Genomic DNA, 18007 nt, shown 5'->3' on the forward strand with positions numbered 1-18007 from the left:
CTTCCTTGTTTATATGAAGTTGCCTTAAATTGGCTTCAGCGATCAGTTGTTATTTTGTGTTGGTAGTTGAGTTTATACAACTTGTCTGCCATTTTGTTTCTGAAATTCACTACATTGAATTTCTGTTCTGTGCCTTTTTTGTTGGGGGAGAGGACTGGCCACCACAGCAGTGATTTTTAGCCTTTTGAGGGTTCTGTACCTCTTTGAAAGTGATGTAAGGTAGAAATTCTCTGTTCAAATAGTCCTTACATTCAACATTTTGCTTATAATTTGGGGAGATTTCAAGCTCTAACCCTTCCTCCTACCTCTGCCCTTTTGGCCCCTGGTTAAAATTCTCTGCTCTGGGAGTTCACATTTTGGTCAGAGGGCTAATACTAAGTCCCCTTTGGCTCCCCTTATCTATAGCACTTCTGCTTTTCTTTTTTAAATAACCCCCATCCTCACCCCTTCCATCCACCCTCAGTGCCCCCTCCCACAATAAAACAGAAACATCTCTTGCCCCGCACCCTGTTCTCAGCTGAAAGCTTAATTTTGAGCCCATTGGTGCTTTCTCTCCATGGTGGTGGTAGCTTATTACAATGAGTGGCTGTCTCTTACAGAAATAATTAGTGTGGTAATCTTCTTGAATTAAAAAGTAAGATACGCATTGGACTTCCTTTATGTGGGAAAGGGGAAAACCAAGAAAGGAGATAGCTGTGTTCTTTTATAGAGATATTTGCAAGGAGATATACCTCCTCTGTGGGCTTCCCTGATGGCTTGGTGGTAAAGAATCCACCTGCAGTGCAGGAGACATGGTGTTTGATGCCTGGGTCAGGAAGATCCCCTGAGGTAGGAAATGGCAACCCACTCCAGTATTCCTACCTGGGAAACCCATGGACAAAGGAGCCTGGTTGGCTACAATCCATGGGATCACAAGAGTCAGACATAACTGAGCACGTGGACTGGGGTGGGGTGGGAGTCAGGAGGGAGGCATACTTCCTCTGTAGATGCCAAATCTAGAGAGAACTTAGGCTAGAGAACCTAGAATGGTTATCACATACACACATGCACACACACACGTGCATACGTGGACATCACTAACTTTGGGACTTAAGGACAAATTAGAGAGCCATACCTTTCCGTGGTATGTGTTTGCTGGAAACCTTGTATTGAGCAAAGTTATTGTCTTGGTATTTTAAGTGGGATAATTCTTCAGTGTCTGGAACTGCCCCGCACATTTCAGGAAGTCTGACTTTTCTGACCTTGCCCACTAAATGACAGTAGCACCCTCAAGTCATTGTGACCACCCAAAACTCTTCCCACCTAGTGCTCCCTAGAGGGCAAAGGTCATTTGGGCTCGATGAATTTCAAATTCGTTGTGAGATTTTGTTTAAATCTTTTGGTGTAGCCTTTGTTGCTCATGATCTCTGGATATAGCACAATGCTGCTTTCTCTGGTGCCCTTTTGACATGAACTGTGACCTCAGGTGGCCTCTAGCTCTAGAATTTTATGATTATCATATCATGGGTCTTTAGATTCCAAAAGATATGGCTAGGGAAGCGTGTTATTTTAAAATTAGGAAAGCTTAAGCCATGTAATGATTTTGCAATTTACTTTTGGTTCTATGGCAGGTGGGCACCAACATTTGCAACATGCATCCCCCAAGCTCCTCCAAGCTTATAACCTCTCTTACCTCTTGTTGGTTGTTCTGATTGTGGTTCCTCTGTGAAGTTTTATGTAGCTATTTCATAAAGTTCAGTTCCTTTTCTCAGATTTCTTTTTCATCCTGTTTTCTCATTAAAAGATAGGAACAATTGAGAGCTAAAGACAAAGTTTAGGAGATGAAGTTTTCTCTGGGAAGTGGTTGTATTGGTGAATATCTCTGAGGGTTTCCCTCTCCCATTTTTTTTAACATTTCTGTGGGACAGAAGATTTACCGCAAACACATTGTTCGGTTTGGTTGACCTCTCCTAAGGGAAAGGAGAGGAAGAACTCGCTCCATAATTTTAATTTTTTTCTGAAACCAGTCTTACCAGGAACACCCAGTTGCACGTGTCCTTCCAGTCACTGCATAACAAGCTTATTGTACCTTCTAATTGTTTCCAGAAAGCAGCAGAACAGTACAGATTTCCCTGCCATTTCCTAGACCAGTGGTTTTCAGACTTGTCCTGGGTCTGAAGAGGAGGCGCCGTAGGAGCTGCTTCAGGCTGCAGAGAAAGGGTAGAAACGGGCTGGCAGTGCTGGCACCCTCCGCTCTCCTGTTAAATTTTACGTTGTCTGAGTAACATCTGCTTCATTTAAAGAAATGCTCCTGCTGCTGACGGGGAGTTTGGAATCCCTGCTCTAGACAGACTAGGATTTCAGAGCTAGAAAACAAGTTCTAAGTAGGGACACATTTTATTTCCTGAGACAATGCTTCCTTGAGACTTGGTGTGATCTGTACCTGCTTTTCTTAGAGCACTCTTTGATCTCTATTTTAACTCCTCTATTTTCAAATACATTACTAAGTTTTAGAGGTTTTTTAGGATTTTTAGAAATAACAAGACCTAGCCAGTTGACATACAAACTGACCCAAGTATGAATCTACTTTTAAATACAAATTAACTGGTATCACAAGGACCACTCTTCCTCTTTTCTCTAGTGTCTCTTAAAAATCTATTATCTAGACCTATTTTTTCTACTCATTGTTCAGTTTCATATTGTAAATGGCTTTCCCCTCCTGCCATTTGCTTTTTCTGCTCAGTGTTATTGGCTAGTGTTGTAGTCTGGTTCTGTTGGCCTGACATTTTTTTAAACTGATATACATGTATACTCCTTCCTATTTTGACTTCAGTTTTTCACAGTCATCTTTTATTTCCTTATATTCTATTTTCTTACATTTTTCTTCTTGCCTTCGCACCTTTTATTCCTCTCCCTGTCCCCACTCTTTTGGGTGTACTGTTTGCAGCCTCAGAGACAGACGATGATATTTGGAGGTGTTTTCTTATTTTGTTAACTTTGCTTTTTAACCACGAATCATATAGACGATGTCTATTTTAACCATATAATCTTATAAAATGAGCATTTTGTAAATTCAGAAGGCTGTTGGTGCCATGTCACTGTTTTGTGTGGATGTTGGGTGGGAGGGCTTATTTCGTACACAGTCATCCATTTTTGTCCTTTTTCTCTTTTCCAGGTTGCTAGGAAGAGGCTCAATGTTTGTGTTTTCACCAGATCAGTTTCAGAGACTGCTTAAAATTAATCCAGACTGGAAAACCCATAGACTTCTTGATTTAGGTGCTGGAGATGGAGAAGTCACAAAAATCATGAGCCCTCATTTTGAAGAAATTTATGCCACTGAGCTGTCTGAAACTATGATATGGCAGCTGCAGAAGAAAAAATACAGGTATAGTTTTAGACATGGTTTAGAGTGTACTTCTTGGTTTTAGATGTGTTTCTTCTTAATATTATTTTATTTAAATGATACAAATCAGAAATAATTTTCCATGAGGAGGAATTTTTAAAAAATCTTTCCATGTTACAGCTGACCCTTGAACAGTGTAGGAGTTAATTCACATATTATAGTCAGCCCTCTGTATCTGTAGTTCCTGCACGTCCATGGATTCAGCCAGCACCAGACCATGTAGTATTGTGGTATTTACCTTTGAAAAATATGGGTCATGTGTAAGTGGATCCAGGCAGTTCAAAACCACATTGTTCAAGGGTCAACTTACAGTTAAGTGGAAACTGAGAGAAAAATCATCTTTCTGTGGCAGTGTTTTTCTGAACTTCAGATTTTGGCACTGTAGGGAAGTAAAGGGCTTCCCTGGTGGCTCAGATGGTAAAGACTCTGCCTGCAATGCAGGAGACCCAGGTTCAGTGCCTGGGTTGGGAAGATCTCCTGGAGAAGGGAACAGCTACTCCCTCCAGTATTCTTGCCTAGAGAGTTCCATGGACAGCAGGGCCTGGCGGGCTGCCGTCCATGGGGTTGCAAAGAGCTGGACATGGCTAAGTGACTAACACATAACACACAGGGAGGAAAAAGGCAGGTGAGAGACAATTTGGAAAAGAGAGATCAAATGTAGGGACTTGTTCCCTAATTTGAACCTGACATTCTCAAATCTTGTTTTTTATTTATTTTTTTAATTAAAAAAACTTCAAAAAATTTGTGGTAAAAATATGTAACAAGAAATTTACCACTTTAGCAATTTTCAAGTGTACAATAGTATTAAGTATATTTACATTGCAGTATAACCACTATCACCATTCATCTGTAGAACCTTTTTATCTTTCTCAACTAAAATTTTATACTTGTTAAACAGATTCCCCAATCTTTTGTCCCCCTGGCCCCTGGAAGACACCGTTCTACTTTCTGTTTCTATGAATGTGACTACTCTAGAAACCTTGAAGAATTGTACAATATTTGTCCTTTTGTGACTGGCTTATTTCAATGACCATAATGTTTTAAAGTTCATCCATGTGGTAGCATGTGTCAAAATCTACTTTGTTTTTAAGCCCGAATAATATTCCATTGTATGTATATACCAGATTTTGTTTATCCATTCATTTGTCAATAGACACTTGGGTTACTTCTACCTTTCAGCTATTTGTCAATAGACACTTGGGTTGCTTCTACCTTTAGCTATTATGAATAATGCTGCTATGAACATGGCTGTATACAGATAGCTATTTTAGTCACTGCTTTTCCTTCTTTGGGGTACCTATGCAGAAGTGGAGTTGCTTGATCATATGGTAAGTTGGTGTTTAATTTTTTGATGAATTGCCATACCTTTCCACAGCAACTGCACCATTTTATATCCCACTTGCAGTGTACAGGGGTTCCAGTTTCTCTACATCTTTGCCATACTTGTTGTTTTCTGATCTTTTTTTTTTTTTTTTTTATAATATTCTTCCAAACGGACATGAAGTGAGAAATCTTGTTTTTCAGATCATCTGCTGCTTGAGAGACTTAGGAAGAAGGTTATTCTTTATTCAATATGGATTCTGTTGAGTGGAAGAAGAAGGTGCTGAGTATAGAATGTGAGAGGTAGAGGTATATAACCTGCCTCCTTTGATATTTTGGAAGCCGGCCTTAGACTTAGAAAGTTCAGTTACATACTCCCTCACTTTCCTACCCATCTAAGCTTGTAAGTAAGAGATTAATTTAGGAACAGACTAACCTTAGAGACAGAACATATTAGCATAGTTCTTGGAGCAGGATTAGTTTTAAACTTTGGAAAAAACAGATTTTTTTTAGCCTGAGGAAGAGAATACCAAGTAGGAAGGAGGGGGAAGGGTTACTGTAAGTGGGGTTTTGCATGCTAAGTCACTTCAGTGGTGTCCAGCTCTTTGCAACCGTATGGATGTCAGGCTCCTCTGTCCATGGGAATGCTCCTGGCAAAAATGTTGGCGTCGTTTGCCATTTCCTCCTTGAGGGAATCTTCTTGGCCCAGGGATTATATCATGTCTCCTGCACTGGCAGGCGGGTTCCTTACCAAATGGAAGGAGGAAGAGGGTGTAGTCTCTGGTGTAATCAAGCACAACGAAGCCTGAGATACTCAGTTGAGTGAAAGGTAAAGGAAGTTGACCTTCCTAAGAGCTTGAGCATTCAAGTCTTTGTCAGTGTCAGTGTTTAAGTGGCTCTTAGGGACATTGTAGCAGACTTACCTGTGTGAGGTTGATTTGTAAGATCCAGTAGTCTGCTCAGATTAGATCCTTGTGGGTCTGTGTGGTGGTACTTGAAATATATTCCTTCAATTAGAAATTAATTTACCATGTCAAGGCTTTGACCTTTGTTATAACAGTGACTTAAATCATGCCCAATTCCTAATTTGACTCTCTTCCATGTTTTGAAGTGAATATGGGGAGGAAGATGTTAGAAATATGTCTTCAAGTGATTTTTCTCCCACCTACCCTAAGCCATGTCTTTGCTTGCTTGCCTGCCATTTAAACCCTTCTAGAGACTAAGTGGCCAAATGGAATTTTAAATGAGACTTCAGATGTTCACATTAGTGATTCAGTACACATAGAGTTTACATGTTATGTTACCTGATAAACTTGTACACCATGTAAAAAATACTTAATTTGGGAGAATTCCCTGGTGGTCCAGTGGTTAGGACTCAACATGTTTTTTCACTGCTGTGATCCAGGTTCAACCCCTGGTCAGGGATCTAAGATACCACAAGCTGCATGGAGAGCCAGAAACAAAATAAAACAACAACAAAAGCTGACCTTGCCCCCCTAATACACATAACAAAATCTTTTTGCAATTTGACCTAGATAGGGTATTCATACTGGTTGACACTCCCTCCATGATGTTGTTACTATGAAATAAAAGCATATTCACAAAAGTGGCAACTTTTGGTGCAGTTTGAGGTTTTAATGGACAAGTGGTAGGGTTTGCCTAATCCATGATGACCAGGCAGACTTTTAGCTTACTTCCATGTTTTTTTTCTTTCTTTCTGTCTTTTTGGGAGGTAGCTATTTTTTGTTCCTCTTCAGTATATGGGTGCACAAAACCCTGGCTTTTTAATAGAGGTTCTGGATTTCATTTTTGAAATAAATCAATAAAACAGAAAATGGCCAGATTTCCCCTCTTCATTGACTATTGTTTATGCCAGAAAACCTGATTGTAAAGTTTAAGGATGTGGTTTTGATTTTTAAAACAAAAATAAAACTTTTCTTTACATTGTTGGTGTTTTGGTTTTTTGTTTAGGATTTATCACAATACTGATTGCTTTGTTACTTCTCCAAGGAAGGTGTACTTTAAATCCTCCTGGAAGGCAAACTTACTCACTTTCTTGAAAATAATAACCCTGTGAACAGATACCTTTCTTCTTGGGTTAGAAATGCTGTTTTGTAAGAGCCATAGATGTTTAGGAATGGATTATACAATTACTTTTTTTTAAGTTTAAGTTTTTAAAATTTATTTTTGTCTTTGCTGGGTCTTTATTGCTTCGCGCGGACTTTCTTTGGTCGCAGCGAGCAGGGGCTCCTCTTTGTTGCGGTGCATGGGCTCCTCATTGTGGTGGCGGCTTTTGTTCTGGAGCACAGGCTCTAGCTGAGCAGGCTTCGGTAGTTAGGGTACACAGACTCAGTAGTGGCGGCTTGTGGGCCCTAGAGTGCGCACCCCATGGGCTCCAGGAGTTGTGCTCGGGCTTAGTTGCCCTACAGTATGTGGAATCTTCCGGGAGCAGAGATAGAACCTGTGTCCCTGCATTGACAGGTGGATTCTTATACACTGCATCACCAGGGAGGTCCTCTACAGTTATCAGTTTGGTATAAAAGTAATTGCGGTTTTGGACCGTGGATTTTAAATCATTATAACTGAGCTCAAACACATCTTTAGTAATCAAAAAGGGACTGTTGCAATCAACACATTTTTGCCAATGAAAAAATAAGTTGATTCCTATAGCATAGATATCTGTGTTTTAGGATTTGATGAACTCTTGAAAAGCATTTTCTGCCTCGTGCTGGTTGTGGAAGGGTTTTCCCTGCAAAAAGTTGTGGAGATGCTGAAAGAAGTGGTTGTTGGTTGGCAAGAGGTCAGGTGAATATGGCAGATGAGGCGCAACTTTGTAGCCCAATTCTTTCAACTTTTCACGTGTTGGTTGTGTGACATACCGTTGGGCACTGGTGTGGAGAAGAATTAGGCCCATTCTGTTGACCAGTGCCAGCTGCAGGCATTGATTGATTGTGCATCTCATTGATTTGGTGAGCATACTTCTCAGATGTAATGGTTTTGCTGGGATTCAGAAAACTATAGTGGATCAGACTGGCAGCAGACCACCAGTGACCCTGACCTGTGTTTTGGTGCAAGTTTGGCTTTGGGAAGTGCTTTGGAGCTTCTTAGTCCAGCCACTGATCTGGTCATAGCTGGTTGTCATGTAAAATCCACTTTTTGTCGAACATCACAGTCTGATCAAGAAATGGTTCATTGTTCTTGTGTACAATAAGAGAAGACACTTCAAAGACGACGATTTTTTAGTTTTCGTTCAGCTCATGAGGTATCCAGTTATCGAGCTTTTTCACTTTTCCAATTTGCTTCAAATGGTGAATGACTAGCATAGTCGATGTCGAGTTCTTTGGCAACTTCTTGTGTAGATGTAAGAGGATCAGCTTCAGTGATCCTCTCAATTGGTTGTTGTCAACTTCCATTTGCGGCCACTGCACTCCTCATCTTCAAGGCTCTCGTTTCCTTTGCAAAACTTCTTTAACCAGCACTGCACTGTATGTTCATTAGCAGTTGCTGGGCCAGATGCATTGTCGATGTTGCAAATTGTCTCTGCTGCTTTATGATGAATAAAAAAAATCACTCGAATTTGCTTTCTGTCTAACACCATTTCTACAATCTAAAATATATATAAACAGCAAGTAATAAGTCATTAGCAAAAAGAAAAAAAGCAAGAAGGCCACATTAAAATGATGTATAACATAACCACATTTATTTAAGAGTGTATTCCAGTATCAAATCGCAGAGTTAAACAGTGAACACCTGCAGTTACTTTTGAACCAACCTAATAATGTTTTGATTATGTACACTAACAAAGAATTCCACAATTCAGATGACAGTAAATTAAACCTGTTCTTCGGCAGGAAAATAATTTTGGCAGCATGGTTAGTTCCTCAGACTGCTTTTACTGAAAGTTAATGTGAATGTTAGTTTATGTGATCTGAATGGTGTTTCGTAGATGGTGGAGGATACCAGCGTATGGCAGGGTGCAGAGTGGTAGTGGCAATGGGCTTGGAATTACATCTGCACGGGTAGTTCGACAGGAGTTGTATGTATGTTTTTGACACCAGAGAACAAAGATCTTTAATGTAAATTTTAAAAGATGCTTGACTTTAATGCATTATCTATAGGTTAAGGATCTTTCTTAAAAAGAAAGGAAAATATTGTAGTTAATTCTATTCCTTATGTTCAGACTCTTCTTTTTTTAAACAGAAAGATACTGGAAACTGAATAGATAGCCATTCATTCTCAACCCACCACCCTGGAAGCATTTATATAAAGATTGATTGTTAGGTTCTTTCTCACCTATATGGAGAGAGCAGGTTCATTGTCTTGAATAATCTATTAGGAGAGTTTCCAAGTTGTAATTTCTACTCTGCTTGTGATTTACAAGAGCTTGGACAAGCCACTTCTTTCATTTTTCTAATTTCCTCTTATAAGAGAGGAAAATTCAAACATCTTGTTAGGACTCCTGGGCTAATATGCAATTTGAGTGGGGCTGGTAAATTAGTCTTTATCGGTGGAACTGAGATAACAAGTAGAAATCACAAAACAGAAGTAAAGATGAAGTTGGACTTCTATAAGTATAGTTTTAACTGTCCTGGTTTTAAGGCTATCAGGATTTTGATTTTCTATTATAAGCATGTGTGTCTATCTTTCAAATTAACCAACATGGAAACTACCTACCTATCTTCAAGTGATTCTGAGATGGATTTGGTGAGATTATTCTGGATTAAAACATGCCAGTGATGTTTGGCTTCTGCTTTGTTGTAATCAGGTCTAAGTTTATTTGTTTGTTTTTTTGAATCAGATACATAGTTTGTCTTCTGCAAGTTTATGAATTTAACTGGCTGTTTGGCTAAGGTATTAATATACAAATAGCCTTTAAAAGTGATTTTGGAGCTGTAATGCCCCACTTATTTCAAGTGACAGAAATCTGACTAGCTCCTTGAAGTTTGTCAGAGTGTTGTTTTGGAGGAGGCTTTTAGTTTTTTTAAAAATATAGATTGAAAAGAAGATGTATCTGAGTAGTTTGTATTTCTTTTTATTCTGCTGTGCAAAAATGTTCTGAAATGTCGTAAGATATCTGCTCAGTGTGATCAAAGACTTGTTTAAAAGGTCTTTTTTCTTGTTTCCTTTTGCTCCTGTCTCTGTCTTAACATGCCTCACCTACCACATTCTGATTGATATAACCAAGCCTCACCTACTACATTCTGATTGATATAACCAAGCAGGAGTGAGTAATTAATAGAATTGCCTTAACACTGTGACAAACAGACTCTTGATATAAGGATTCCTACCCTCTGTGAGTAAAACACTGTAAAGGACTAGAAAGTGTTCTTAGGGTGCAGAGGCAGGGAGGGGAGAGAGGGAAGGAGCAGGAGAGAGAGTGACTATGTGTGATGAGGTACTGAGCACTGAGAGAGGTGTGTTAACCGTGGTCTCGCTTACTGTTGTAGTAGGATGTCCTGTGCTTTATTTTTTCTATAGTTATTTAGATATGAAGATTCTAGAGTATGAAATAGTATCTCTCTCCTAGAACATAGATGTGCGCAAAAGATCATAGGTTGTAAATGGAAAATATCTTATATCACCCTGCTGCTGCTGCTGCTAAGTTGCGTCAGTCGTGTCTGACTCTGTGCGACCCCATAGACGGCAGCCCACCAGGCTCCCCAATCCCTGGGATTCTCCAGGCAAGAACACTGGAGTGGGTTGCCATTTCCTTCTCCAATGCATGACAGTGAAAAGTGAAAGTGAAGTGAAATCGCTCAATCGTGTCCAACTCTTAGCGACCCCATGGACTGCAGCCCATCCTATCAGGCTCCTCAATCCATGGGATTTCCCAGGCAAGAGTACTGGAGTGGGCTGCCATTGCCTTCTGCCATTCTTAAAATAGGAGGCACCCTAGGAATCTACAATTACATCCCAGTGAAAGTAAAAGTAGAATTCTTTGTTCGTTAATTGATGTTCAAGAATTTGATGCTCTAGTTTCATAACCATTTTTATCATCTATATCTTTGTACTTATTCAACATACTAATTCTTACAAAGGAAACTTTGTATGTTTTGGAAATAGGTAAAATGTTGAATTTAAAGAAATATGGTTGTTTATTTTTGCATGGCCATATTATTACTGCAAATATAAATTGTAAATGAAGATTTTGAACTTACTTTGATTTGGAAGACAAAGTCTTTATTGGCATCTAAATGTTTTTAAAGATGTCTTTAAGGGTTTTTGTATCTTTCTAATTTTTCCAGAGTGCTTGGTATAAATGAATGGCAGAAGACAGGGTTCCAGTATGATGTCATCAGCTGCTTAAATTTGCTGGACCGCTGTGATCAGCCTCTGACTTTGTTAAAAGATATCAGAAGTGTCTTGGAGCCAACCAGAGGCAGGGTCATCCTTGCTCTGGTCTTACCCTTTCATCCCTATGTGGAGAACGGTAAGTGTGGACACCCACTTAGTAGGCCTATTATCCAGCACTGGTGTTTGTGATTCTGTGCTGTGCACAATTAGACATGATCTGGTATTTCTTAGAATACCCTGATATTTAACAAAGTACAGTTAACCCATGTAAAATATCGCCTCAGTTAACTTTTGTCTTAATGTGGATTTTATAGTGCTCTCTTTGTACTCTCTTTGCAGTGATAATAATTAATACTGAGCTGGATTTGCCTGCTCAAGATTAAAAGCCTGAAATGCTGTTAAATGGAGCTTTCGCCACTAACTTATTAGCTTTTTGAGCTGAGTCAAGCAGTAAATGATGCCTTTTAATCTATCTGAATATACTTGTTAAATGTCATAGCTATCTTGTATTTTACATCTCTTGTCCCTAAAATGATAAATGCTATTGTTATCCATTTTCCCTTTAGAAGACCATTTGTGTCCCAACGCGTATCATTTCTTTGACGTTTGGTTTTTCAGTCACATGGTCTTACTCTTTAACAATACTGAATGAAGAATATCTCAGAAGAAATGGTTGGATTTTATACTGCCTCATATTTATTATGACTTTTGGCCATAGTCACATTAATTCACACTTGGCTTTAACTTATTTGATTTGCATTTTAGATCATGTTGAAAGTTTTGACTTTAAGCCTCATTTGCATTTTTGTAAGTTATTGTACAATAATGTAAAATTTATTTATTATATAAGTAACACATGTTAATATTTGAAAATCTTTTCCTCTTTTACTGCCTTGTTCAACTTTGGGTTCAAATAAATCTTTAAGAACTTGTTGGCATTCTTGAGAAGTCCAGTAATATTTTGCTAGCATCATAGTTATCAAATACCTGTAAAAATCTTCATCCTAAGGAATAATGCTCAAGTTTGCTTATAACCATGGATTTGTGTTGCCACTCACTTGCCCCTTTGTTTCTTCTTGTTCTTATTTTTTTCCCCCATCAGGTCTTAGTTCCTTCTAATTCAGTGCTTGTCTTTAACGTTTACCAAATGTTTGTGGATTTGTTGTTGATGGTGGGGAAAATGGAGAATTCTTTAGACATAGGAAGGTAGAAAGAGGATAGATAGAATAGATGTCGTCCCCTCCCGCCCCTACATCTAGCATCTCCATTTTTACATTCCTTTGTTGAGCCATTTTGTCATGGTAAAGAAAAAACTGCTTGAACATGTGAGTACCACACCACGCATAAGTTTGTGGGGTAGGGAAATGTCACCCTTGATAGTTCAGTGGCCTGACCTGTTTCAGTGCTGTTCCCTCGGTAGTTATACCACGGCTCCCTCTCACTGCATTGCCATCACTAGTCATCAGCTGGCAGGTCTGGGTTTCTTGTGTCCTGTTGGGCAACCACATGATGGAACTTTAATGCTATTTCCTGGCATAGCAGGAGGTGGACATGAGCAGGGGAAGAAACGTCAGTCTAAACATGAAATCTATTTCCTTGTGTTTCTGACACTAAAAATTGAGAGGACATTAAACTGGACAAGAGGGCAGACTCTAGTAAAGGTCTGAAAACAGACTCCTTGCTTGTGGATGTGCCGAATTGCCTGTTCAATTCAAGTGGTCTGGTGTGTGACATAGAGCAAACCTGAGATGCAGAGCCTTGTTGCTGTGGGTGACCTTTAGTGACCTATAAGTTTTGTAGACTGCTTGTGGTACTCCGTTATTGCTTCCTTTCTCTGAGTTAGATCCTGATGATTTCCATGTGACCCCATGTGAAGACTTATGAGGTACAAAGTGATCTTGCTGTGTGAGTTCATGAATACAGGACTGGTTTAAGAATATCTGAGTGTACTTTGCATTCTGAATCAATTTATTTTAACAAAAGCAATTGTAGATGAAGTAATTACTGGTATAGTTTTTTTGATTGGTCTTAAAGTTGAACAACAGCAATTTTATTGCTTAGATCAATTTAGGGGAAAAATGCAAGATATATCTTTTTAATTTCAGTTTGTTTGGTGTACTGACCCAGTTCTGGTTAGGGGTTAAATCTCACTAGAATTGTTTCAAGCATCAAAAAGGGGGAAAGTATGTAATCAAGAAAAGGAGACTTATATTGCAAAAATTTATATTGAAAATTTAGTAAAGTTTAATTTTTTTAAATTGTGATTTTTGTAAAAAGGTAATTCATGGTTAAAAAAAAAAAGTGTTAAGCAGCTTCCTAGAGAGTATATAATGAATTTTCTTATCCACTCCAGTTCCACAATCTTGTTCACGTTTCTTGACTATTTTTCTAAAGATAGTCTATGCAACTATGCTTGGACATGAAAAAAATTGATTCTATAATCCAAGCCCATTATAAATACTTTTGTTGCCCTTTTTCGCTTAAGTATATCTAGGAAATTATTCGTAAGTGTCTATGTCCTTGTCTGCGTGTAAGCATTGGTGTGCTGGAGCTGGTTTTATAGGCTCAGGAGAGCTGATTGTTGTATTGGCAGGAATTTAGTGAGCTGGTTGTTAAACTTGGCCATTATTGAAGTTGACCTCGAGGGGAGTACTTACACCATGGAAACGGGCAAACTCTACAAATAGACTCTCCCTTCTTCTAGCTCATTGGTAAACATTTACCAGTACACCGCTGGGCATTGGTAACTTTTACTTGATGAGGCCTCTGTTGACGTACTTATGGATACTGGCAGTTTGCTTTGTAAAGACAAGTGAAATGAATATTCTTAGGCAAGTCTTCCACACATGTGTAAGTAGGTATCGGGATGTTATCTGTTTCAAGAAACAGAAGAAGCAACTGAAAAATAAGAGTTTATCTTAGAAGAGTGATTCCAGGGTTGGTTAATTCAGTGATGAAAGCACCCACTGAAGTTCAGAACTTGCTTTCATTTCTTCATCTTCCGTGTGTTGACATCCCCCGAAGTTACAAAATGGCTGATGCGGCGCCAGGCATCATGTGTAGGCATGACAGAGCCTGGGAAAGAAAGAAGCATTTTCTCCCATACTTTTTTTTTTTTAAAGTGAGGGAAACCTTTTCCAGAAATCTCCCTGGTACATCACACTTTAGGTCCCATCAATCCCTGGGCCAGGAAGAACCCTTGGAGTAGGAAATGGCAACCCACTCCAATATTCTTTCTTGGAAAATTCCACGGACAGAGGAGCCTGGCAGACCGTGTAGTCCATGGGGTCTCAAAGAACTTTTGTCTTCATGGAGCTTGGTTCTAGTGAGGAAGACAGATGGTAAACAAATGGCATGTTGTTGGTGATAAGTGTTACGAATAAAAATAAACAATAAAGGTAAAAAAGGGGCTTCTTGGGATTGGGAGTTGGGTTTAGGTGCTGTAATTTTAAAGAGGATGCTCACGGAAAGACCTCATTGAGACGGTGATGTAGGGAAAAGGCTGAAGGAAGTAATGTTTAAGATTGTCTGGATGATACATTTCTAGGAGTGGAACTCCTTGTTAAAGAGTTAGTTTTCCAAATAGCTACTCTGTGACCCTAGTACCATTTATTGAATAATCTTTCCCTAATGCTTTGACATGCCACCCTTATCATGTATCATGTGTGTTAAGTCACTTCAGTTGTGTCTGACTCTTTGCGACCTATGGACTGTAGCGCACCATGCTCCTCTGTCCGTGGGATTCTCCAGGCAGGAATACTGGAGTGGGTTGCTGTGCCCTCCTCCAGGGGGTCTTCCTGACCTGGGGGCTGAACCCACATCTCTTCCATCTGCTGCATTTGCAGGCCTCTTATGTCTGCTCTGTTGGCAGGTAGGTGCTTTACCACAGTGCCACCTGGGAAGCCCTTTTATCGTGAAGGCCTATGATATGTTTGTCTCTGTTCTCTTAAAATTTATACTTCTGTATGTGTGCCAATACCAATCTATTTTAATTGCTGTAACTACATCATGCGTGTTAATAGCATAGTACTAGTCTTTCCTAATCAGTTCCTCTTAGATTTTTCTTGGCTTATTTATTTAGCAGATAAATTTTAGCACTAGCTTGCCTAGTTCCCCTGTATTATATTTATGGGTTAGTTTAGGGAGTAACGAGTCTACTAGCTGATAATAGTATGTCTTTTAATTTGTTCAGTTATGTTCTTTCATGACAAAATTTTCTTCATAAAGATCCTACACAAGCTTTGTTAGGTTTATTCTAATCGTGTGTGTGATATTTTAAATAGGATTTTTCTTTGTTGTTTAAACTATAAAAACTTCCTGGCTTTATATAATTGACAAGTTTTTTTTGTACTTAAGATGTTCAACATGATGATTTGGTATACATATGCATTGTGAAATGATGACTGCAGTCAGTTAGCACATGCATTACCTCACATAGTTACCTTTTGTGTATGTGTCTGCAGAATGCTTAAGATGTATTCTTTTAGCTAATTTGAAGTATACAGTTTAGCGTTGTTAACTGTAGCCACCAGGTAATACACTAGGTCCTCAGAATTTGTTCCTCTTACACCTAAAAACTTGTATCCTTTGACCAACATCTGAGCTCCCCCACCCACCAGCTCCTGACAGTTTGTTCTCTGGTTCTACAAGTTTGACTTGTTTCAGTTTCAAGTATAAATGAGATCATGTAGTATTTCTTTTTCTGTATCTAGTTTACTTCACCTAGCATAATGTCCTGTGGTTTTATCCATGTTGTCTCAAATGGCCCTCCAGATATTATGCATAACACAAGAAGAGCAGTTTTTTGTGTGTGTTTGTGTTTGTACCAGTTTTGTAACTGTTTACCTTATTGGATTATTTTAGTGTTTCCAGTAGTTTCCTCCACTGATTCTCTTGGGGTTCTTAAAAAAGACAGTTATAACATCTGCAAATGGTTTTGCTACTTCTTATTTTTAGCCTTTTTTTTTTTTTTTTTTGGTCCAAGTTCATTTGTAGTTACTTCCAGAAAATGTTTTAAAAAATGGTGGAAACCTTTGGTTTTTACTTTAATGAAAAATATGATTCTGTCTTTCGGCCTGAGATGGCCGTTTGGCTAGAGATAGAATATTTTTCAAAAATCCTGTTTTATTAAGAGCGTAACACAGTCAGGGGTCAGTGTTGGATTCTGTCACCTTTGTTTTCAGCCTCTGCGGTGACAGGGTTTTTTCCTCTGTTGTCTTATTAAATCTTCTAATACATATCCACTCATACATCTCTGCGCTTATGTAGGATAGTCTTCTTCTCTGTATCACTAGATTGTATTTGTAAAAACTCTAATTAAAGCTATTAGCATTAATATTATTGATAAATGACGGTCTGATCTAATCTTTCATTTGGAAGATGTTGTCTTTCTCATGTTCTGCTGATTTTGTAAAAAATAATTTCTGAATTCCTTCTAATGCTCTGGAACAGTTTAAATAGCATTGTGATTATTGTTTTTGAAGATTTGTTAGAATTCTCTGAAACCACCTAAATAAACCTGTACATATTGAGGGGTAGCCCTTGGCAACTTTCTCACTTTCTTCCAGGGTAATTGTTTGGGTTAAACTAGACATGTTCAGTCTTAAAGCTCCCATCAGTCTTAATAGAAATAAGCAAGACTCTGTCAGGACTGCTTTGTGGAAAGGGTATGGGCTTTTGAGGGCTAACCTGTTTTGAAATATGGGTCAGCCCTTATTGCCTGAGCCTCTCCTGAAGCTTAGTGTTTCATCTGTAAAAATGGGGCTGACATTTACCTTGAGGTTTGTTGTGAAGATGGAATAATATAGTGTATAGGATAGTGTCCAACCATGTCTGTCTCAGTATTGGTGTTTGATACATGTTAGATCTGTTTCATTCCATCCTGTTCTGTTCCTTTATTTTTATTTGTGGCTTCTTAGATCAGATTTGTTCACAGTCCTTCACTTTGAAGTGTTTATCGATATTTTTGCATTTTAGCTTGGTCTCAAATTCTGTGCCTTAAGCATCAGTTTATGTGATTCGAGGGGAGGCCTTACAAATAGCTGTGAAAAGAAGAGAAGCAAAAAGCAAAGGAGAAAAGGAAAGATATAAGCATGTGAATGCAGAGTTCCAAAGAATAGCAAGAAGAGATAAGAAAGCCTTCCTCAGCAATCAGTGCAAAGAAATAGAGGGAAACAACAGAATGGGAAAGACTAGAGATCTCTTCAAGAAAATTAGAGATACCAAGGGAACATTTCATGCAAAGATAGGCTCGATAAAGGGCAGAAATGGTATGGACCTAACAGAAGCAGAAGATACTAAGAAAAGGTGGCAAGAATACACAGAAGAACTATACAAAAAGATCTTCACAACCCAGATAATCACAATGGTGTGATCACTCATCTAGAGCCAGACATCCTGGAATGTGAAGTCAAGTGGGCCTTTGAAAGCATCACTACGAACAAAGCTAGTGGAGGTGATGGAATTCCAGTGGAGCTATTTCAAATTCTGAAAGATGATGCTGTGAAAGTGCTGCACTCAATATGCCAGCAAATTTGGAAAACTCAGCAGTGGCCACAAGACTGGAAAGATCAGTTTTCATTCCAATCCCAAAGAAAGGCAATGCCAAAGAATGATCAAACTACCACACAATTGCACTCATCTCACATGCTAGTAAAGTAATGCTCAAAATTCTCCAAGCCAGGCTTCAACAATATGTGAACTGTGAACTGTGAACTTCCTGATGTTCAGGCTGGTTTTAGAAAAGGCAGAGGAACCAGAGATCAAATTGCCAACATCCGCTGGATCATCGAAAAATCAAGAGAGTTCCAGAAAAACATCTATTTCTGCTTCATTGACTATGCCAAAGCCTTTGACTGTGTGGATCACAATAAACTGTGGAAAATTCTTCAAGAGATGGGAATACAGACCACCTGACCTGCCTCTTGAGAAATCTGTATGCAGGTCAGGAAGCAACAGTTAGAACTGGACATGGAACAACAGACTGGTTCCAAACAGAAAAAGGACTACATC

At 38.9% G+C, this 18007-nt stretch overlaps 1 protein-coding gene across 6 annotated transcripts in view; it reads left to right on the plus strand.

Moving 5' to 3' along the window:
- METTL9 (methyltransferase 9, His-X-His N1(pi)-histidine) overlaps positions 1-18007 on the plus strand; it is a 50712-nt gene that overhangs the window by 15481 nt on the left and 17224 nt on the right. For all 6 annotated transcript variants that reach the window (XM_015104122.3, XM_042240403.1, XM_060406193.1 and 3 more), the window contains exons 3-4: positions 3155-3364; positions 10948-11132. In XM_015104122.3, coding sequence (XP_014959608.1) covers positions 3155-3364; positions 10948-11132 — 395 coding nt within the window. The remainder of the gene's footprint in view (positions 1-3154; positions 3365-10947; positions 11133-18007) is intronic.

The sequence above is a fragment of the Ovis aries genome, chromosome 24, assembly GCF_016772045.2.
Source record: "Ovis aries strain OAR_USU_Benz2616 breed Rambouillet chromosome 24, ARS-UI_Ramb_v3.0, whole genome shotgun sequence".
Classification (NCBI taxonomy): domain Eukaryota; kingdom Metazoa; phylum Chordata; class Mammalia; order Artiodactyla; family Bovidae; genus Ovis; species Ovis aries.